The 22,370-nt window shown below is 39.0% G+C and overlaps 3 protein-coding genes across 3 annotated transcripts in view; 2 read left to right on the forward strand and 1 right to left on the reverse strand.

The window, feature by feature from the left end:
* Nucleotides 1-12,630, reverse strand: part of tnn (tenascin N) — a 73,476-nt gene extending 60,846 nt beyond the window's left edge. Inside the window, exons 1-3 of the mRNA XM_042497247.1 lie at nt 12,483-12,630; nt 10,636-10,708; nt 3,565-3,657 (exon numbers count right to left, since the gene is read on the reverse strand). Coding sequence (XP_042353181.1) covers nt 3,565-3,583 — 19 coding nt within the window. The 5' untranslated portion in view covers nt 3,584-3,657; nt 10,636-10,708; nt 12,483-12,630. The remainder of the gene's footprint in view (nt 1-3,564; nt 3,658-10,635; nt 10,709-12,482) is intronic.
* On the forward strand, nt 12,033-14,758 carry mrps14 (mitochondrial ribosomal protein S14). Its single transcript, XM_042497246.1, has 3 exons — nt 12,033-12,137; nt 13,792-13,956; nt 14,156-14,758. The coding sequence occupies exons 1-3, from the start codon at nt 12,069-12,071 to the stop codon at nt 14,336-14,338; spliced, it is 417 nt and encodes a 138-aa protein (XP_042353180.1). The 5' UTR covers nt 12,033-12,068; the 3' UTR covers nt 14,339-14,758.
* A 627-nt stretch (nt 14,759-15,385) lies between these two features.
* On the forward strand, nt 15,386-20,722 carry LOC121951058 (calcyclin binding protein). Its single transcript, XM_042497244.1, has 6 exons — nt 15,386-15,481; nt 17,010-17,220; nt 17,333-17,429; nt 17,539-17,638; nt 19,161-19,255; nt 19,626-20,722. Exons 1-6 carry the CDS (start codon nt 15,464-15,466, stop codon nt 19,786-19,788), a joined length of 684 nt encoding a protein of 227 aa, XP_042353178.1. The 5' UTR covers nt 15,386-15,463; the 3' UTR covers nt 19,789-20,722.
* The last annotated feature ends 1,648 nt before the right edge of the window (nt 20,723-22,370 follow it).

Genomic DNA, 22,370 nt, shown 5'->3' on the forward strand with positions numbered 1-22,370 from the left:
GCAGATGACTGGCACTACTTTCACACTGTGGAGGCCACAGAGCAAGTGACTAGAGTCATATGGCAGCCGAGTGCAGCTAATTCCGGATCAGTGCTCCGTGGACTTGAACGGGGATAAAATTTGTTTACTGCGTGGCTCTTCTAGACTTTTGCTATCAGACCAAATGGCTCAAATGAGTCATTTCGCCGGCATTGTGATGCTCAAAAAATGTATCCATGGATTTACAGACCTCTCTCTCGTCTGGTAAAAAGTCTTTGTGGGCCGCAGGGCATCACATGATGATGTAATTATACAATTACAAAAACTGGCTTCAAAGACTAGTGAGCTTCGTGGGGTCCTGTGCAGAGAGACTGAATGTGGGAAACCCTGACCAATCAGAGCGGACTGGGCTTTTATGGGAGGCCAAATTTTTTTCCTAAGATGGCAAAGGCATGACTCTCTCCCTCTGACTGGCTAGTACTCGTTTGCATCGTTGGTTGGATTGGTTGGGTTTAGGCATGAGGAGTGAGACTGGTTGGGGTTAGGATGTCAGAGTAAGCCGATCAAAGGCGGGTAGGGTGAGTAGGACGTGTCATGCTTTCACCATCCTTGGAGATAATGTCACTTTCAGGAGGCAAGCTTAAAGAGAAAGGCGCAAAAATAAAGCCTACTTAGACAGAGGGTGAATACAGGCGTTCCAGCACAGACAGTATGAAAGAATTAAATATTTTCTTGATCATTAAAACATATAAACATATTCTAGTAGAACCCAAAATACATATATGAACCTAAAAATGAACCTAGTAGGTCCCCTTTAATTGTTCACACAAAAGAACAAGCTTCAGTAAAAATAAAGGCACTTAATTAGGCATCTATGTACACTACACTTCACAAAATGAGATGGACCTGCCATCAGAATGATAATTAATGAGTCCTTATTCATGTGCTGGCACATTAGCAAATGAGTTAATTGGAACAGACAGCAAGTCAAGCAGCAGTCTAACAGATGAGCTGGTGTCAACAGCTGTAAGGGAGCTTCCTGTATGGGCTGATGTGGATACCAGTCCACAGGGTCGGGACATCCTGTCATGAGACGCCGCGTTGAGACCTGACCCCTCGGTCCACTGGCTGACATTATCCAGTGCTGCTCATGCTTTTGATCTCTTGGACTCACTGGTGGTTTTTTTGGCTCAAAGGAGAGAAACAAGGTGAGAATTTAAAAAGCTCGAGAAGGTAAAATAGCATTCACTGCATGCCAACATTTGTGGCTGATTCTTAGTTTACAGAATTCATTGAGGAGACTGTGGTGTATATTTCTGCTTCCATTAAAGATACTCGTGACCTCAGGAAGCTATTTTTATTTATTCATTTTTTAATAAAAAAAAACACTTGACTTTATTTTAAAGAAAACTTGCAGTATATGGTGTTGAAGATTTCAGTTTTGACTAAACATTTGCTAAAGTAATTTATTGGAGTTTAGTTTGGTTATATTTCAAATTCTAAATATTAACTGAAATATTTGAATTTTTATTTTAAATGCATAATGGTTCCAAATATCAGTTATTGGTCTCATTAACAACTAATAATCAGCATTGGCATCGGCCCTGAAAAAACAATATCGGTCGACCCCTAGTACTCATGGGCTTCAGATTCAGAACACAACAGGAACAAAATCCTGTGTAACTCATTGTGGTATTACTGCTGCAAGCAGGACAAAAGAAAACTGTGTCCAAAAAAAACCACTGTGTCAGATATCTTATTTCACATGACAGTAAAAACAAAGTTAAGATAGCCTTTGACTGATAGGCCAGGACTTTTAGAGTTTCTGCTGGAAACTCAAGGCAACCAGTTACAGACACAGTGACAATGATTAATTACATACTATTAACATGACCCTATTCTTCACAGGGAGTTCTAAATAGCTAATTTCCTTCTTGTATTAATATAACTCAAACAGAAACACGGAAAGAGTGAGGTCATATGAAGCGAAACTTCCTCAAACTCTGACCAAAAGGAAATTATTTCAGCTTTGTAAAACGGCACCAGGAGTTACCCTTCACCTGATTCTCTTGGGTCAAGAAAGATTTGTTTTCAAAGCTTGCGGCCTACACTTCCGAGAGCACTGGTGGTCCCACCGTAACTAAGTATAATCACAGATGTGTCTCTTTCCCTCTCTCCCTCTCTCTCTTTTGGTCTAACCTCCAAAGTAACTGGACTCATTTAAATTCAGATCTCATCATCTTTTAAGTACTTCTGTTCTTCTCCTTCACGATGACATCAACACCTAACCATAAAATCAAGGGAATACTCTTTGGGCTTTTAAAAATTTCCTCTGAAGTGGGGAAAAACACAAACCAGCTAATGTTTTTCTTTCTGGGGTTAAACATAAAACATTTTATTCAAACAACTAGTGGAGCGGCTCTTAAATAGAAGAGTTATAAAATCCTCCCCTCAGCAGAGCACAAGTGAATGCAGCAAATCTGCAGATGGAGCTCATCATTTTTACTTGACCCAAAAGACTCCGTTCCAAGTCTTACAATATTGTGATTGATAATATTGAGTTGGAAATGTATCTGCCAGCACAAGAAAATGATAAAACAGATGCTATAAAACGATCACGCATACGACTGATGCCCACACTATCACGCAGAATTTAATGTGTTTGATGGGTACAATTTTCGAAAATGTTAAAAATGAGGAGACTTTGTATTTTGCACATTCATGGAAACATCATAAATTAAAAACGAAAGCTTTAACAGTTAGACAAATGTATCATATGTTTTCATTATTGCAGTATGGGAAAAGAGGAAATCTTTTTTTTTGTAGTTACACATAAGTTTTGTGTATAGTATATGAATGCATGTACTGTTAGGGACTGTTTGTTAGTGAACTGGGGGGTTACAAAAAGGGGGAAACATGTCAAACTCTTGGGAGGAACTTGTGATTCTAATTCTGGCTCACGGGAGGGACGTATAACTTTAAGGTTACATTTTGCACTTTTTAAAAATACCTGTTAAAACTCAAATCCCCCGAGGAGTTTAAAAGGCATGTTTTCCATAAAAATCACAAAAATTACCCCAGATATCTTAGCCAGAAACTATAATAACATAAATGATGGGTTAATCACATTTCCGACAGTCCTTAAACAAATTATGCACAACAAAGAAAGCACTCATATGCACATATTGCTAATGCAGCAATGTGTGCTTATTTCCCGTTGTATTGACTCAAATAACTACATTTGGTGTGAATATATGTAAAAAAAAAAAAAAGGTTATTTATGGTGGAGGGAGGGTCATGCATATTTTTCCAGTCATTTAATATTTGTAACATTAGGGATGGTACAACAATATACATTAATTAAATTAACACCCAAGTGTAATTTTTATTTTTCATTTGTAAACTGCTATAACTTCAGATTTAAATCCTATTTCCAGAATAAAACCCCGTCCTTTGCACTCTAATAAAAACATGCTAAATATAGTGAGGTAAAGAGGATTTTTGACAATCATCTGCTTTGGTGTGTGATTCACTGCCTTAAAATGTTCGTGTCAACTTGTTCGTTAAGTATGTGAGAATACTTACCTGCTTCCTTGTGTGCCATAAATCTGAACAAGCTCTCTCTTTCTTCCTTTCATTCTTTCTCTCTCTCGGGGGGATGCTGGACATTCCTAAAGCCTGGAAAGCAAGAGACCTCTGAGTCAGTCAGGTCATGGCCTGCCACTAAATGAGCTGAATCTGCCTCAAATGGTTACGATTATTGTAACCCTGATTACTAAGACGAAAAGAAATTTGTAGACATGTTGGTGATGGTATCATTACAGTTAAATGTCTATGACCTTATGTCGATAGTATGCACCAGATAACCAAATAAATGATGGTGCAGAAATATACAGTTCTAAAAACATCATTCTGAACACGTTAGAATAAATAATTTAAAACAGAGGTTTATCATACAAAAGTCAAACACTGCAGAGCCACATGTTGATAGTATTTGTTTTAATGGTGTGTTTAGTTATAAGGTGCTGGCAGGTCTAAATGATCTATTTCTACCCTAATACTGCTGTCTCACTTTCTCCCAAAACACACTTGTACAGTGTTATATATATATATATATATATATATATTGTTATATATATATAAATATAGTTGCACGACTGAATGAGTTTTCCATGATCAAAAATCCAGTGTGAATGGTTTGCTTTGTCCATGATTTATTAAATCACCTTTAAATACTGTAACATGTGCTTGGTGCTTTACATTTGGCAAAAAAAATTGTCAGCGACGTCCGGGATAAAACAATGGTCCAGTTGAAGGCCTGAAACCTGTGGCTCCACTTGTGAAGTTTACGACATCTCATGGAGAGAGAGAGAGTTATTTATTTTACCCAGCGAGAGAAATTCAGGAAATGTCTCACAGTAAGATTTTTTTTCCCCCTCTTTGCACCATGTACTGTATGCATTTGATTATAGTTTCATAGAATGAGTGGAATATTTAAAATGGACTGAAACCGCATTTGTATAGACTGGTGATTCAAGACATAACACTTTCTTGACATAAAGTGATAATCATATGTTTGGCGTGTATAAAAATAGGCACTCGCAGAACTAAAGTAAAGAAACGTGAATAAAAGAATAAACACTTTTTGTAAACTGATTCAGCGTGAGAAGAAGTGGCTCAATTAGGGTATTTAATAGGGGATTTGGCAACCATTGGATTAAAAAATGTAAGACAAGATAAGTGTTACTATCTCAATGATAGTTATCAATATGTTTTTCTTATGACTTGGTTGTATAACTTTAATCGCTGCCATAGATTGCACCAGAAATGAGCACTCCATGTTCCCTCATCTTTAAGTCAATGGGTTATTTAAATGGGTTTTTGGTCAGATGCCTGAACCAAGGTCTGTGTTTTTCACAAGTTTAAGAGACTTTCACAGTTCTACGATATATAAAATGTTGCTCAAGATTTCACTTAGAAATTTTAAGTTTTTATGCCTCTTAAAAAAAGGCAGTTGCTAAGACTCCTGAACATCACCATACCAAAAAACATGAATCTGTAGTGAAGTTTATTTATAACCTAATTTTAGCTTTTTTCTTTTGGCGATTGCATTTAGACTTCAAAACTCAAAAAAGTTGCATTCCTTTGTGAAAATTATTTTGCTAAACAAAAATGTGTAAGTATCATAAACGTTTATTTGCCACACCGCTTATTTTCTGCAATAATCCAAAAATCCCATTGGCTTTTTGGCGAGGGAACAAGGACGGAGCTGTGCTGTCGCACTGGCCTACAGAAAAACATCAACAGCAATCTATATCTATACATCATAGACTGGGCAATCCGAGAGTTACAAAGAGGCATGGCACCTCTGTTTTCGTGCCAACTTCCCTCACAATATATCAACATAATATTATGTTAGGGTATTGGAATATAAGGAGAATTTTCTTTTGGCAGCTGAAGATGACTGCACATGATGTGATGCTATATCCTAACCATGGCCTTGAGTTTAAACTGAGATCACACTAAAGTTCAGCTGTGTTAGGTTTTATTAATATATACATTTCACCGCTATTTTACTGCTGACTGGTACAGTGTAATTATGTTGGCATGATGTATGTTCACAGGCTGGACATGTACACAGTTAGGTTGAAAGTGGGAAAGCCCACCCACTTTGAAACACAGCAGATTGTTTATTGCTTACAAGTTGTAATGTACCTGTAATGATGTTGTCTTAATCAGAGGAAGCAGACATGTTCTCCCTGGAGCTTAGACTTGTTTCTGTTGACATATTTGTGGCTTTGTGATTGGATTAATCTTGTTGAGGGTCAGATGAAGATTACCTAAAGCTGTATAGCAGAAGTTGGTGTTGATCAACATCAGAAAGGCCAGCTGGCTGTCGATGGCTGTCTAGTAGTTGTTAGTGGAAACTAAGGTCCTGTTTACACCTGGTGTCCTCAAGGCGTCTTGAGATCCAATCGCTCAGACCACATTTGGAGTTGGTCTGAGCTGTATTATGGCCATATTTCTTAAGCAGTGTGTGTGCTTATATGTCCTGGGCCTACTAAACTGACGTTCTTGCTAATCTGACTCCTCACTTTCTGTTGCTGCCGACACAGCGCTGATGGACTGTCTCTAGAGCCATTCGCTCTCTGGAGAACAGTCAGGTCAATATCTGCCTGATTGCCACAAGCTCACACAGCAGCAGCTGTTAAACCATCCCAACAAACTCAAACTGACACCGAGACAATTCGACTGTCGTTAAATCCATTTCTAACTGTTGAGTAACATCAGCCATGTGAGTAACATCAGCCATGTGAGCTTGTGCGAGTAAACTCTCACCAACTGTCCTTGGCACAGAAGTCTCCTGCAGCAGTAGTCTCGTAGACTTGGGTGCTTAAGTGTGTGTACAATGGGACAACCTAGCTTTCCTGGTAGAGTGTGCACCCCATATAGGATAAATCCTTTGCAGCTGCACAGGTTCAATTCCAACCCATGGCCTTTTGCTGCAAATCACACCCCTTCTCTATCTCCACCTGCACTATGAATAAGTCAGTCATTAAATTATTAATTATTTTTAAAAAAGTGTGTGAACATCATGAAAACCTTCTCATTAGTTAAAAACATCAACGCATTTGGTCTTTGGGAACGGACATGATGTATGTGTATATTTGCATATGAAGCAGGGACATGAGAACAGATCACAAGTGGTCATTTGAGACATATGTGAAGATGTATTTTAACGCTAGATGTAAACAGACAGACTTAGAGATGTCCACTTGTGATTTGATCAACCAAGATGCATGTTAATACCAGGTGTGAACAGAGCTTTCCCTCAGACTTAATGTGTCACATGTTGGGCACAAGCCAAACTTCAGAGCTTTAAAAGGACTCTACATCTCCTGAACAGGGCACTAGTGCCCACTCAGGGATTCAATTTAGTGTGAAGGTCAGAATAAAGCCTAAAATTCACATAACCACAAGTACATGATACATACTACAATACCTTTTTTTGTATAAAATGTGTGTTTGCTACATGGATGCAGGCAGTCCATCCACATACCTGGAATAATAGTGGATTACAATAACAGGTTTAAGATAAATATAGCACTTCCTGTGTTTCACGTGGTTAAAATTCTACATGATGCTTCAATCCCAAGAAGAACCCAATGCACCCAGAGTCTCAGCCTCAATAACATCATTTTGACCATGTTCACTGCCCTGCTATCATATTTATGGATGAGGCCACTTGTCTGCTGTACCACTGAGTTATTCTAACCTATCTCAGAAAGAGATCAGTTTCATATCGCACGGCTTCATTCCCAAATCTCCCAAGTCTTTGCTATAATCCAGCCTGAGGTCTTGATCCCTTAAAGGCATGAAACTGCACTGTTAAGACACCTGTCTGCAAGACACCTTTATATTCAATTGCTCCTTTGATACCAACTGACAAGAGACTGCATTGTTGTCATTCTACTGTCATCTGTATGATCCACTTTTAATGTTCAAGGTTTTAAGGATCTTTCTTTCCACTGGTCCCTTAACTCAAAGTGCTCAGAGCTACACCAAAGCTCAAATGCTTCTGATTGTCACTGACTTCAGTTTGAGCCGATGAAAGTCTCATATAAATCCATTCTTTAAAGTGTCAGCTGTCAGTGCTGTTCATACTGAGTAACAATATAAAGCTTCAAAATTGGATCAATGTGTTGTTTAAATGCTCTGAGCTATTACCCCATTGAATTTAATTTTCTACATCTACTAATTTCTTGCCATTTGTGAAACACTTCTTACCAAGTTTTTCAGTCAAAGTGAAAAGTGACATGGCTCAAGGTTTCAAAGGGTTGGACCATGACATATCTTTTTATTTTGTCAAATGCAGTTGACCAGCACGATTATTATGTATATTTACTTAGGGTACAAGTATTCAGTGCTGCATGTGCCAGTTGCTTCATCCTGATGTCATTTAATCTGAAAGTCTTGTTGTTCACTCAAATCAAGCTGTTTAAGGTCTGATGAAAGAACTCCTCCAGCAGAGAGGTATTCTCACCAATCAACAAAGCGTTACCCCTGCTGGCAGAACCTGGCAGCCTGGCATTTATCATACATTTTTTATACAATATATGAAAGAGTGGAAGGTCACCTTTCAGATCCTCTCAAGCATTTGACATCTCTATGTTATGGAAGTAAAAAAAATTACAGAGGGAACGAATTTGACTTCCAGGTGATCTTGGAACAGCCCCCTCAGGGGTTTGAGCTATAAGCCAAAACCAACTGAGGGCCAAAACACAGTTTAAACGAATACTTCACCCACAAAATGACCATTTTGAATCAATTAGTCATCCTGTGTTACCTTCAAATCATGGAGAAAGCTTTGTTTTTACTCGTGGCTCTGCGTAAAATGTTTGATTGGGGACTGCATTTAATAGCAGCAAAACTGTATCAAAGCATCTGTTTATAAACTCTCACACAACTTGTGCAGTATAATCCAAGTCTCATTTATCCAGGTTTATGCTCAGTACTTCCCAAACTCAAACATTTAAGCAAAAAAAACAACAGAAAAAAATAGTATTGGAGTCTGGCTTTGAAAAGAGCATTGACAAGTTTCACATTCAGTTCAGAAAAGTTTAAGTGAAACTTAAAATGTGAGTTTGGGAAGCACTTAGCATACAGCTGGATATATGAGGCTTGGATTATACTGCTTGCGTCGTGTCAGAGTTTGTTAACGAGTGTTTTGATATAGTTTTTGAAAACTTTGGCTGTTTGCTTGTAATAAATCAATATGTTCACCATTTTCTGCGAAGGCATATGAGGGAAAAAAAGGGAAAAAAAGTTTTCTTCATGAATTATAGGTAACACGGCATGACTAATTATTTTACAAATGGCAATTTCGTGGGTGAGGTATTTCTTTAACTATGGCACACAGTGCTGCTGTCAAATGAAAAGGCTGTGTTTTCCAAATCTCAAAAACTGAATATTTCTCACCTGACAACCATGCAATTGTACAATTACAATGATCTGATAAGATTTCTTGCCCACTAACCCATAAAATAAAAGACAGGTGATTTTTTTTCCCCTCAGCTTATGCAGAAACAAAGATACTTAAATACTCACTTATCATGGTTGTGGTGTTGTTCTGATTCTATTATTACCAGATTTACAAATACCACTATCTGTTAAAAAGCCATACTGATGCATTTAATCTACTGTCATTATTCATTTAATTCAAGCCTGTACAGAGTTTCCAGGTTGTTCTTTATAGAGGAAGCACTGCCTGCAGTTTGTCATGTGTTAATATTTATCCAAGAAGGCATCCGCTCAAGGCTCCAATATAATGGTATTGTTTAAGAAACCTTTAATGGAATCTGCAGCAATTGTTAAATGTTTTTTTTTTTCTATAAAAACTTTTAAGGACAGCACCCTGCTGAACCATATGTTGAAAGAAGACCAAAGTGCACCATTATATGTATGTACTTCCTTGAAGCACAAGAGTTTCATTGTTAGTGGTATAAGGGAGGAAAGATGTGTCTGGGTTTCAGAAGTCTGAAGAACAGGATCTCAGTCAGACATAAGGTTTATATTCAGCATGAAAGACCACACTGCTTTGGCGGCAGTGAGAAAGAGAAAATATAAGCTTAGACTCATAGAACAACACTGCCACCTGTTGGGTCTTAAGTAGTACTACATGCATCTAAAATGCAGGGCCCAACCTTGGAGTCAAAACAGCAAGAGCACACAGGGAATGAAGCTGGTGTTGAACTCATGTACACTGTAATGGTTGGGGTCTTTATGTTTATGTTATGTATATTTTATGTTCTTTACAGTAAACTTCTGGTGATGTACCATCAAAGGGTCATAGTTGATCCATAAGGTACTAATATGTACCTTTTCTTGGTTGAAAGGGTAAATAGAAGTTGCAAACTAAGAAAGTTTGTACCATTTTCCCAACATATAAGGGTACAATAAAAAAGATGTTAGTCTGTGACCATAATTCTGTTGGGTGATGGGATGGTCAGTGTGCCAGGGCTGGTAAGAAAATTATAAAGTTCAGTTAGAGCATTCACTTACTTCTATTGAGCATAGGTTTGTGGGGAAAACAGCCTTTTATTAATGCTAGTGAACTTTAGAATATGGAAAAATGTAGTGAAAAGAATATTAAAGATGTGTAAAGAATAAACACACCCATACTTTTGCAGTAGTCTATAGGTCTGCCATTAAGGTGGATGAAATTGGATGAGCAATGGGGCTTAGTCTAGGCTACATTTTAAAACAACTATTTCTGAGTTATGCTCAATTTTGTGTGATATTTAGGCTGAAGCCTTGGCTGGCAGTATAAGCCTAATTTTTAAAAATGTATCCTCAGAACAGCATTGATGATTAACTATTTCCATGATAAGGAAGAGTTTCAAACACAGCTACACTGTTTCAGACAGAGGTGTTGCAACAAAGGGCAATATGAGATACATGATGTGTTTTTTTAACTTTATATCGTGGAAAACTATTCTAGTAGACCCCCAAAATGCAAATATGATCCTGAAAATGAGCAAAATGGAGCTTCTTTAAAGGGGCCCTATTGTGCTCATTCTGTAAAGAAATGTCTTGGCTAAACTTGTAATGGTCAAATGATCAGTTTGCCACAGGAGGAACTTGGATCTTACTTACAGGGGTGTCGTAGTGCGGGGAGGAGAGGGACTGATTACCCAGGGCTCCAATGGGACGAACGCCCTCGAAAAGCCTGAAATGAAAAGTGTGGTTTTATTTGCCGTTTTTTTTTTTCTTCCTCCCAAAGTAATTAGTGCCCTAACTAAAATAAAACTGGCTGAATAAATTGGTTTAAAGACTGCAGTTCATATAAAAAAAAGTAGTAAAAGCTCTCTGAGGTCCGCACCCCCCATCGCAGCACACATTCATAGTAATCTATTGGTCATTCATAGCTTGCCATAGCCTTCATGTATATAAATCAAATACACGACAAGGATAAAAGACTATCTCCTGCTCGGCTCCCCACAACTACCGCCACCTCCTGATATCGCGCTAACCCCGCCGAGAACCCATTTCTCTCATCCCAATGAATCCTGTACTGGCACAGCACGCTCTTCTCTCCGCTCCCCCTATCCCTATCTATCTCAGCTCTCACTTAACTCTATATCTATCGAGTTACTGATATTAAGTTTAGAGCAACAGTATATAACGATCGTCCAGAATCACTAAGAGACTCATGAGAGATCGACAAGTGCTTGGGCACTCGGCTCTTACACACCGGCACCACTGCAGCCCCCCAAATCAACACTTATCATAATGTGATATCCTGCTATCATCTCCTAACACATCTGACCCCTGGTCACGTAAGCTCACGCGCTCGCCCTCCCCCCCCCCCCCCCCCCCCCCCCCCTACTCCCCCCCCCCCCCCCCCCACTCCGCCCCTCCCTCCCCCCCCCCCCCCCCCCCCCCCCCCCCCCCCTCCCCCCCCCCCTCCCCCCCCCCCCCCCCCCCCCCCCCCCCCCCCCCCCCCCCCCACCCCACTCCATCCCCCCCCCCCCCCCCCCCCCCCCCCCCCCCCCTCCCCCCCCCCCTCACTCCCCCCCCGCCCCCCTCCCCCCACCTTCCCCCCCCACCCCCCCCCACCCCCCACCCCCCCCCCCCCCCCCCCACCCATGCCCCCCCCCAAATAACAATAAATAAGTAATAAAATAAGTATGTACATAGAGGAAAAAAGGTATGTACACATAATAAGTAAGTAATAGAATAAGTATGTACACAAAAGATGGATTTGAGAATAGAATTTACAAAAATTTGTTGTGCAAATTATTCAGCCAGTGATGCTGATGTTATAGAGTCTTATTGCAGATGGGATGAATGACCTGCGGTAGCGCTCCTTCTTGCAGGGTGATTATTATTATTATTGACAAAGTAAAACATATTAGATACATAATAATAAGCTGATAGCAACGCTGATTGGAAAAGATGTTTCGGACTGAGCCTTAAAATTTGCATTTGTTTCCGTTTCTCTCTCCACACTCCTGGTCGATAGGTGGAGACATTTTCGGCGTGTTATTTTCCTCCTTTGGTGGTTTTGGACCACAAAATCATTCAATATGGCAGCCCACAGGATAGCATGTTTAGGGTTGAATGCCCTTTATTCCTCTGTCTGCGCCCCAAAGCAGGTAACATACTGAGTATAACGCTACACTTGGTAATTTAAGTGTGTTTTTATGAAGACTGCATCGCTGACTAACGAGACGGACGGAGAAAGCAACGTTTTCAATATTAGCTAGTGCTCTCATTAGCTTTCCGACGTTAGCTTCATAGCTAATGCTAGTTAGCCTGCCTAAAGACAAACGCCTTTTAATTTCGTGCTAAATAATGTCCGACCTACAAAGCGCAGTAGCTATAGTGAGGGGTATGACTTGTTCGTATTATAACCTTTACTTACCGCAGACAAATGTGAGAGAAAAGTGAACACTTTAAGTCATTTCTGAAGCTAACGGTGTCTTGAGTTGCGTCCTTACCTGTTACACCACCGAGTCTCTAATGTCAGCCTGTTGTGCAGGTAAACCACTAAAGGAGGTGTCATTATCTCATTTAGACAAAATAACAAAGGACTATCAAAGAGTGATAAATAAACAGTAAGCGCGCAGGAACATTCACAGCCCTGAGAGGAAAACTGAGGAGTCGGTTTGGTGAGATTGTGGTGACGAACGGGCTGCGTTCCAAAAGTCGTTCAGCGTGCCCTTGGCACTTACCTTGCCGTTCTAATAGTTTGTAAAATTTAAGTGAACTTAGTGAAATAGATCCTTGGAGGGCTGAGGGAGCAAGTTAGAGGTCGTCAGAGGTCTGTATCACCCACAATGCATTGCAGCTATGCATGTGAAGTTATAAGAAGAACTCTGGTAGCACCACAGAAGAAAGAGAGGATGAATAAATTAGGGGGAAATTAATTAATTAATTAAATGCAGGTACATTCATCATCTGATGCTTTTCAATTTCAGTGAAAGTGAAATTTCCTCTCTCACCCAACTGAACAGCAAATGCTGCTTAAAAAGGAAAACTGATATGGCCCTATGCCCAGCAACCTCCATCCAGCCATTTTTACACTCATTTCACTTTGATACAGTATCACGGGGTCACTGCTCAGCCTCTCTTTCAGCTAAGGCATCCTTGGCTTTAAAAACATTGAAAAACTGTGGCTTAATGCATGAGATCCATGGTCAAATTAACTTAATTTTACAGTTTTTCCGAAAGTGCATTCAACTAAAGGCAGTAGAATCAAGTTCGTTTTGTTTTTTGGATTTATGCTATATTTGATAGTGAGATAGCTACATGGAGTATAAACTGTTGCTACAATGAAGATGAGATGACGTTGAAATAATCACAAATCCCACGCTGACTCTGTCCAAAGCAGATAATAGTGTGGATGAATCCAGATCAGATGTATGTGGACAAGAAACAAATTGGTAGGGATAGTTTTGTTTTTCTGGAGGTTGGTAGGGCTGCAATCAAAGCAGCAGCCAACAATTTAAGAAGATGTAAAAAAGAAGTCATTTACTGTGCACAAGTTAAAGGAGCTGATGGGATTTTATTTCACTGGAGTTGTACCTTGTATAATTCCTTGTGCCAAATAAATGATCCATTGACAGCATCCCTTTGTAAATCTACACATATATATCAGTATTAAGTGTTTTCAATCCACTGCCAAAAAAGCCTTAAGAACAGCCTGTAACAGTAGACCTAGATCTTTAAAATAAGTCAATTTGTGCTTTTCACTCAGTGTGTTTTGTACCAAGGGGCGTGATATTAACTGTCACTTGCTGTGTGCAGGCCCTGAGGAGCTGCTGGGGGGCGGTGGAGCAGGTGCGGGGTTACTATGTTGACTGGAGGATGCTGAGAGATGTCAAGAGAAGAAAAATGGCCTTTGACTATGCTGATGAGAGGCTACGGATCAATGCATTGAGGAAGAACACCATCCTTCCCAAAGAGCTTCAGGTACAGAGCAACTTTTTGACAGTGTGTTGTAAAACCAAGCATTAAATCAATGTTCACATTTATTAAATTTCACCTGAATCAAAACTTTTGTGATCATATATTTATAATTATTTAACAAAAAACAACAACCAGTGTGTTTCTGAATGATTTAAAATACAAATAAAGATTGAATTCCTAACAGTTTGAAATCGTTTCGCAGGAATTGGCAGATCAAGAAATTGCAGCTTTACCAAGGGACAGTTGTCCTGTGAGAATACGCAACAGGTGTGTGATGACTTCCAGACCTCGGGGTGTGAAGCGGAGGTGGCGACTTAGCCGGATTTTCTTCCGTCACTTAGCTGACCACAACCAGATGTCTGGGATTCTAAGGGCGAGGTGGTGACCGGGGATCCATTGGACACTACAGTCAGACTGGATAATAAATACAAGCTGTTTCTGTGGATATTGACTAAATTCAACACAGACTTGTTTTGGCCATTAAATGTCTAGAGTCTATCGAGGCATTGACTGTATAAAACAGTTCCACTAATGCCTGGAAGATGTTAATGTCTAAAGTGTATCCCCTGAGATTACTGCAGCATATTGTCATTATTCTGTATGTGCTGAGGACATGAATATATCCTTTTGGTAGATTGTTTGCCCCAGTCAGTATGTTGCTTTTGCTTTCCTGAGGCTCCTCTATATGAAAAACCGAATATTTAAAGAGAAATATTGTTGTGACTCCTAGGAAAAGCAAATATCCAAGTAACTTACTATACTCAGAAATGGATGAATAAATTCTGTTGTACATTACAAACCCTTATCGCAGTGGTCTTGGTTTATTGTGTAGAATGTGATGCATAGACTGTAATAAGTATAAATGTTGTCAAGGGAAACATGGGTTTTTGACATCATATTTTATCTGGGAGGCACTTTGTGCTTAAGATCATTATTATTATTATTATATTTGATACTCAATGGTCTAAATTGAATATTATTTCCCATATTTGGTGAATGGCAGCAAAACTCTGTACTATCCATATTATTTTACAACGCTTAGTCTGATAGGCATAATACAAAATTCAAAGTGAGAGATGATTTTTATTCTGCAAACACAATATGCTCTTTCTTAGTCTGAGAAAAAGCATACTGGCTCGAAACGTCACAGAATAAAAATCCTGAAATGGGAGCTCCCTGGTGTGCTGATCTCTAGATCTTCACATTTTGTTCATCTTGGATCCAGCACCCGCTACGGGGTGTGCATGTCTTATTTTGAATTTCCCTTAATAATACAAAATTAAGTCATGCTTTTAATTACTTGAAAGGACATCGAGAGAAATAAGTTTATTGTTATATTTATGGATAACAACGTTTGGGTCCTGTAGGTGGCGGTAGTGCACCAATAGCACAGCTTGCTAACTGAAGAAGAAGAGGCTGCAGTCTATCAAGTACATCAAGGATATGCTGCAGACTCAAAGCAGAGAGCAAGACACATCCGAGCTTAGCTTAGTCAACTAAGAAATCCTTCATGGATCTGACAGAACAGGTAAACGGCACTAATTATTCAGGTTATTACATGCTGATAGGACTTAACTAGGTTTTTTATGGTATCGGTTAGCTGAGGTGGTTTAGTTTAGCTCTATGTTATAAGATTCAATTCATGCTAATACGCAATGCTACATTTGCTAACGCCAGTGAACTTAGCTAGTTAGCAAGCAACCACGAACCTGCGATGTGATCTGTCATTTCTATCTGTATTTGACAATTGTGTTACGTTACTTTTTAACCACAACTCGCTTAAACTTCCGACATATAATAAAAGTGCCCAGTCACGTCTGGCAGCGTGTAGCTAACTAGCTAGCCAACAGTAGGCTAGCTGTAACTGCAGTTTACAAAAACATTTTAGCAACGTAATGTCAACATAACCACTATTAGCTCACCTCGACGTTATTGTTTGTCGCCACGACAGGTGAAGAGATTCACCGAGAGGCTAACGTTGAACTAATGTTTGGCTGAAATGTTACGTCAAGAGTGCACCGGTTAACTAATTCAAGTTTAGAGACAATGTCCCATTTACCTTAGCAGCCCTCATGTGTTGAGACCGGGAAACAGTCCTCTTCCACAAACTGATTTCACAAGGCAAAATAAATAACTTATATTGACTCGGATGTGTGCTAATGTCAGAGCACGTCAGTGTAGGCCTACAATACTGTTATAGTAATAGGGTGATTTGCATCAGATAAGATGCAGGGTCCCCGCGGATCCTTTAAACCATTAAAGGCATTCAATTCATTAATCTAAAAATTTAATTGATATGTCTTAAATCAATATTTCAAAAGTCTTAAAATGCAAATACAATATGGGATTTAATAAAATAATAATAATAATAATAATATAAATTTACTAACTGTTTTGAGGTTTTTTAATATTATTATTAAAAAACCTCAAAACAGTTAGTAAATTTATAAAAAAAAATAATCAGAATTTACCAAATGCTTCTAGCATAAAAGTCACCATAAAGTCATGTTATGTGTTACAATAAATATTTGGGCAAAATCATGAGAAATCCAAAGTAAAATAAACATCTAGAATTCTAGTTTACCTTTAGTTATACTTCTATGCAAGTTCTTTGTTCTTCTTTGTTTTTCTTTTCTCTTAATATTTGTAAGACTGGTGTTAAATTTCATTTTTAGTCGCATTAAAAAAAAAGCCTATAAAAGTCTGAAATCACTCTTGCTTTAAGCTGTAAGGAACCCCGAGATAGATCACAGAAAATAAGATAAAAAAAAGAATAAAATAGTTAGCATGGCTGAAACCACATTTTTATGTTTTGTAACAAACACTTATTACAACCAATATCTACAAAAAAATACCCCCATTGTGTTCTACATCTAATTAAGTGAAATTCAAGCAGAGCCTTGTGCAATCTCTGTGAAGGAAATGCTTAGAATTTTTAACTTGACATGAATTACCCCTCTTGGGCATTGCCTCATTATCTAAAAAATGTTCTGTCTATAAATGGTCGGCATTAGTTGTTTGCATTTCTCAGTGGTTCAAATCTTTCCCCAACACAGATCAACCAGTTGGAGGCAGATTTGCAGGAGCTGGGGTCACTCTTGGAGAAGGCAGAGAGGAAGAGAGTGCAGGAGCTGCTAAAGCAGGAGCAGAGTAAAGTGGAGAAGGAGCTTGCAATCAAACGACAGCAGAAGGAGAAACAAGCCAGGAGAGAGGCAGACCCATCTGCTGCCTCAAAAGCAGCGTACACAGTCAAGATCACCAACTATGGTATGATGCCACTGAGACTATCAGTCGTTTCTGAGAAAATACAACAGTTAGGATTTGTGCAAGAACTGGAAAATATGTGAAAGTTGTTCACACTTTTGTCTCTTCTCTGCAGCGTGGGACCAGTCAGAGAAATTTGTCAAAATTTACCTCACACTGAAGGATGTGCACAAAATTCCATCAGAAAATGTGGAGGTCAACTTTACAGAGAAGTATGCTGATAATCAACATATTTAAACTGATACAGATTTCCAATGTTTAATATTCATCACGTGTCATAACTATAAAATTGATTTTATTTGCTCATCGTGTCGTGTGCAGGTCATTTTCTGTGTTGGTAAGAGATCTCAGTGGGAAGAACCATCAGATGACAATTCTCAACATGTTGTATCCAATCGACGAAAAGGAAAGCTACAAAAAGGTAAATGAAGCCTGTTTTTAGGTAAGAGAATAGACAGTGTTTTTTTCATAGAAGGTGGCGTGAGTTCTTTACTTGTCACTCAAAAATTGGAAGCAGGAAATTGGACTGATTAATTTAAAAAGATTTAAGCCATACTCTGCATCTTAATGGCCCAGTGTGTAGGATTTTAGGGGGATCTATTGGCAGAGACTGAACATAATATTCAGAATGTTGTTTTCTATTATGTATAATCAATTCAGACTAAGAATCGTTGTGTTTTTGTACCTTAAAATGAGCCCTTCATATACTAAATAGAGGATGAGTTCAAATCTAAGTCATGTTACAACAACATGTTTCTGCAGTAGTCCAGATCGGATAAACCAAAAACTGACTCCTGAGAGGGCCTTATGCGTATTTATGTTGATATGAAGGTCATCCTGGGATCTCACAGATGCTTGGTAAGGGAGAGGTATTCAGTTGATTGCAGACTGTGACCTCACTCTCAGATTTTACTCAAAAATTCCAAATTTCTCATGCTTTATTGTGCCGTTACACCTTGTTACATTTGAAACCATTTTGAATTTAAACTGTTTGTACACATGAGAACTTGCTCTGGTACCGTTTTTGTTTGGATCAGAAATGTGCAAATGTGAATGATTTAAATGAAGCAGTTTACGACCACTAAAGGACAGAAAGTTGACTGCAGAACAAACGTGTAATAATCCTCTATTTACTACAAAGAGTGCTTATGGCTAAATGCAATCGCCAGATGTTTCTGAAACCTAGTTCAGACCAAAGACAAAATGAGTTGAAGAAACGTACAACTACTTGAAATGGGCTGGTCTGCACTGTTGTGAAACCTGCCAGTTTACACAAATGCAACGAGACGGTGTGTTGTCTTCATAGCAAAGATTCTCTATACTTCAGATGCAAGAAACAATTGAATGAGTACTTGTGTTTTTGAGTATGTTGCACACGTACAGCCAAAAGCAGCAGCAGTGACTCATCATCTGATACTGACACACCGCAAGGACAGAGACAACATACACGTGTCAACAGGAATATGAATGCGACTGAGTGGGGCTTGGCGGGGATGGAGGGCTGTTGTCAGAAAATGCTACAGCTAAAATACTGCCTGCTGAGAGTTTGTTACTGACTTGACCAGCTGACTTTGCTACAAGCTGATTGGCCGTCAGCCAATAAACAGGTGACATGCCTTATTTTCTAAAACCAGCGGCTTTCGACTTGACAAGCTCAGTCGCAGGTGACACCATCAGCCGACTTAGGTTGAAACTTTCTGAAACAGTTTTGTTGCATCGCAAATCTTGAGTCTGAACCCTACTTTACACATCCAGCAGCAACAAAGAAACACGGGCATGAAGAAGGCCCAGTTCCCTTTCTCACCTACTGCTGAATTCAGGCTCAGTGTTTGCATTTTACCTTTTTTTAGTCTCCTTACTTCTGGGGAAGACGGAACAGCAGAGACTTGTCGGCTTTTCAAAAGGCCCGTCTTTCATCTTTCTATCTTTCCTCCCTGCAACAGATAAAAACAGACATGGTCCTGGTCATGTGCAAGAAGCAGTCAACAAAGAAGTGGGAGTGCCTAACAACAGTGGAGAAGCAGTCTAAAGAGAAAGAGTAAGTTCAAAGAAATGGGTAATTTTGATTATTTGAATTTTGCACAAAACAGGTTTTTTAAGTGACGTAAAGCTATATATGAGTCAAAATATGATGATACATATGTTTAGCACCACTTCTGATGCCAACGTGTTGTCTGTAGCTAAGGACACCACTTGCATAAGCGACTGTGTAAAACAAAACTATTTGAAACCATGCCACTGTCCTCATACACACCCAAACAGCACTCTGAGATATTGCAGTGCAATACCACATCTGTAAGCCAGATGTCACTGTATATGTTGCAGCCCGTGCATGCTGCAGATTGGGAATGAAAATCCCAGCTATTCCAATAACTGCATACAAATGGTTATCTGACTGTCCCCAACAGTAAACCCAGTGTTGATGAGAATGCAGACCCCAGCGATGGCCTGATGAGCATGCTGAAGAAGATTTACTCAGAGGGAGACGATGAGATGAAGAGAACCATCAACAAAGCCTGGTCAGAGTCCCAAGAGAAGAAAATTCGAGGGGAGGACATGATGGACTTCTGAATGCACTCACTGCGTGTCCATAGCAGGACCAAGTGCAAGCTGCCAGGGAAGCACCTGACATGACTTGAATATTAAAGGTTATGGGGTGAAACTTAAGTCCTATATGTAAATCATATTTCCACCAAATACAGACATTCAGTGTACAGCTCATAAATAATGTTTTGGGAGTAACGTCTAAGCTCTGGATGGCCTAATTGAGGCCCTGCTGTCCTAATAGTCATGAGATATAAGGCAGACCTTTCAATAAGTCGCACGGAAACGCCTTTAAAAAACATCGGGGCAGTGTCCAGCAGATGGCAACCTTAACACAGCAGTGAGATGTAAAGGGTTAAAGGACCACAATGTAGTTGTTTTCTTTGAGATTAATGTCTATTAGTTAATTCATATCTTAAATTGGACCAGGGTGAATTTAATATGTGAGACATGTTCTGTAGAGTCACATCCTAAGATTGCTCTTGTGCAGAATGAGATGTTTCCAATTGTAGATTTTCCAAAGTCATGCGCTCATATATGAGACAACTCCTTTTTACGTCATCATATCAGCCTTTATTTCTCATTCCAGAAAAAGCTCAGATGATAGCTGCAAAGCCGTCATTGCTCATGCATCGGTCCAATGTAATAATGAACATTGCTTCATAGGTCTGTGCTTGATATTTAATGCAATTTACTCATTCCTGTTGCATAGTGTAATGCTTGAAAACGCATTATTTGTTAATCCCTAATGTGACTATTTTCATAGTATCACCAGTTTCTAACAATAATTCCTGTTGGCAGTAGCACTGAAGATGCCTAGATCCCTTCAGCATTTGTGAATATCTAAAATTTGTGTTTCAGATGTGCTGATTATTTTACTTTGAGTATTTTTGTCATACATGTATTGTTGTGCGCCCTCAGGTTGTTCATGAAGTTCTTACAAATACAGATCTTGATCTGAGTCGGCTCTGCCTCTGTTTGTCTTATGGTTTTGAAGTCAGAATATTTTACTCTGTGTTTGTGTTTCTGGACCCACTCATGCATGTTGTATTCATGTATTGAAGAGTAACATTTTTGTGTTGTCCTTATGTAGATATGCCTTCAAAGAGGCCTGCCTGGTCAAAGAAAAGTTGCCATTATATTTCGATTCTTTGACTATGTAAATTTGAACCCCTTTTTTAAATAGGAGACTGCATAGCATTCGAGCAATGGTCCAGACACTGTTTGACAACAATGGTTCTTTGCTCCTCTGAGAGTAAACTGAATATGCCATTTGCCATTTGAGGACGTCAGTTTGAGCTCCAGAAAACACTGACAACATTTTTTCACCGTTTTCTGACATTTTATAAACTGTACAACTTCTCAACTAGTTGAGAAAATAATCAACAGATTAATCGACAATGAAAAATAATCATCATTTGCAGTCCTTCAGCAGTGTGGAGCACTGACTAAAGGAAGTTTCAAATCGTTTGCACAAAGAGTTTTGCAGAGCATCAGCTTCAAGCTGCATGTTTTGTCCACCAGGTGGCAGTTAGGATGCGTAGTTCACGTGTTTCTTTGGGGATTTCACACACACACACACACACACACACACACACTGGGAAAATCTCACCCAAGATTTTTTGAAAATATGAGCTTTTATTTTGTAGAATTCTGAAGCTTTTGGCAGAAACACAAACAAATTCCTTTGCATATAGTTTTGCTAAATTAATAACAAGACTGAAATATTTCTTTTGCCATTTGTAAGTCCTGAATAACTTATGAGTCATAATTATTTCAGACCTACAGATAGGGGTCATATTATATGACACTGTGTAATATTTCCATGGTAGCATGGCTGTATGGTTGCTCAGAATAAGTTGTGCAATTTTTACATTAAAAACGTTTAGCCCTTTAAAACCTGGAGCCACATCACTTCTCTTGTGCGGCTGTCAGACACCTATCACAAGTATTTAAATCTTAAAGCTCTTGGCAAATTGGTGTGATTTCTTTCAAAATATAGGGGAAAAACGCAATGAACAGCTTGATTCACAAATTGCAGAAAAAAAATTAGATGTAAATAAAATAACTTTTTTTTTCCCCCAGGTAATTTCTATGTTGTTTATGGTTTACTTTCTTTTTCGTTTCTTTTTTTTTCCTCTCTTAAAAAAAAAGATTTTTCTAGGTAATTTCCTTGTACTTTTGACTAATGTCTTGCTAATTTTGAGGGGGTCATTTCTTCTTTCCTTGCTCATTGTCTTATCTAAATGTTTCTGAAAGAGGGTTTGGAAAGTTACAAGGGGTTAATTCATATGATAATTCATGTGCGCACACTATAATCTCCCTATGATGCATGACTGACTGAGGTACACTTGAAAGCATCATGCACAATTAGTAGCTATTGTGGAGCAGAATTCACGTATTTCATGAAGAATTCTCTCATTGCTGAACAGTACTAAAGGTTGACTCATTACACTTGCGGATTTTCTTTTCTTAAGAGCCCAGATTCATCACTTTAAGTAAAATGAAAATTTTGCATCGGAGGGGCCACGCGTTGCATCATCACATCCGTCTCAGGGACGCATCCAAAAAATGTGTGGATTAAACATGACCAGCAGTGGAAACCCCCT

The sequence above is a fragment of the Plectropomus leopardus genome, chromosome 12 (genome assembly GCF_008729295.1).
Source record: "Plectropomus leopardus isolate mb chromosome 12, YSFRI_Pleo_2.0, whole genome shotgun sequence".
In the NCBI taxonomy this organism is placed as follows: domain Eukaryota; kingdom Metazoa; phylum Chordata; class Actinopteri; order Perciformes; family Serranidae; genus Plectropomus; species Plectropomus leopardus.

Bases quoted from the DNA above. Each gene is read 5' to 3' on its own strand.
- mrps14 (XM_042497246.1), top strand. From the start codon at position 12,069: ATGGCAGCCCACAGGATAGCATGTTTAGGGTTGAATGCCCTTTATTCC. The intron at 12,138-13,791 runs GTAACATACTGA...TGCTGTGTGCAG, and splicing joins CTGTCTGCGCCCCAAAGCAG to GCCCTGAGGAGCTGCTGGGG. The intron at 13,957-14,155 runs GTACAGAGCAAC...ATCGTTTCGCAG, and splicing joins TCCTTCCCAAAGAGCTTCAG to GAATTGGCAGATCAAGAAAT.
- LOC121951058 (XM_042497244.1), top strand. The intron at 17,430-17,538 runs GTATGCTGATAA...TGTCGTGTGCAG, and splicing joins GAGGTCAACTTTACAGAGAA to GTCATTTTCTGTGTTGGTAA. The intron at 17,639-19,160 runs GTAAATGAAGCC...TCCCTGCAACAG, and splicing joins AAAAGGAAAGCTACAAAAAG to ATAAAAACAGACATGGTCCT.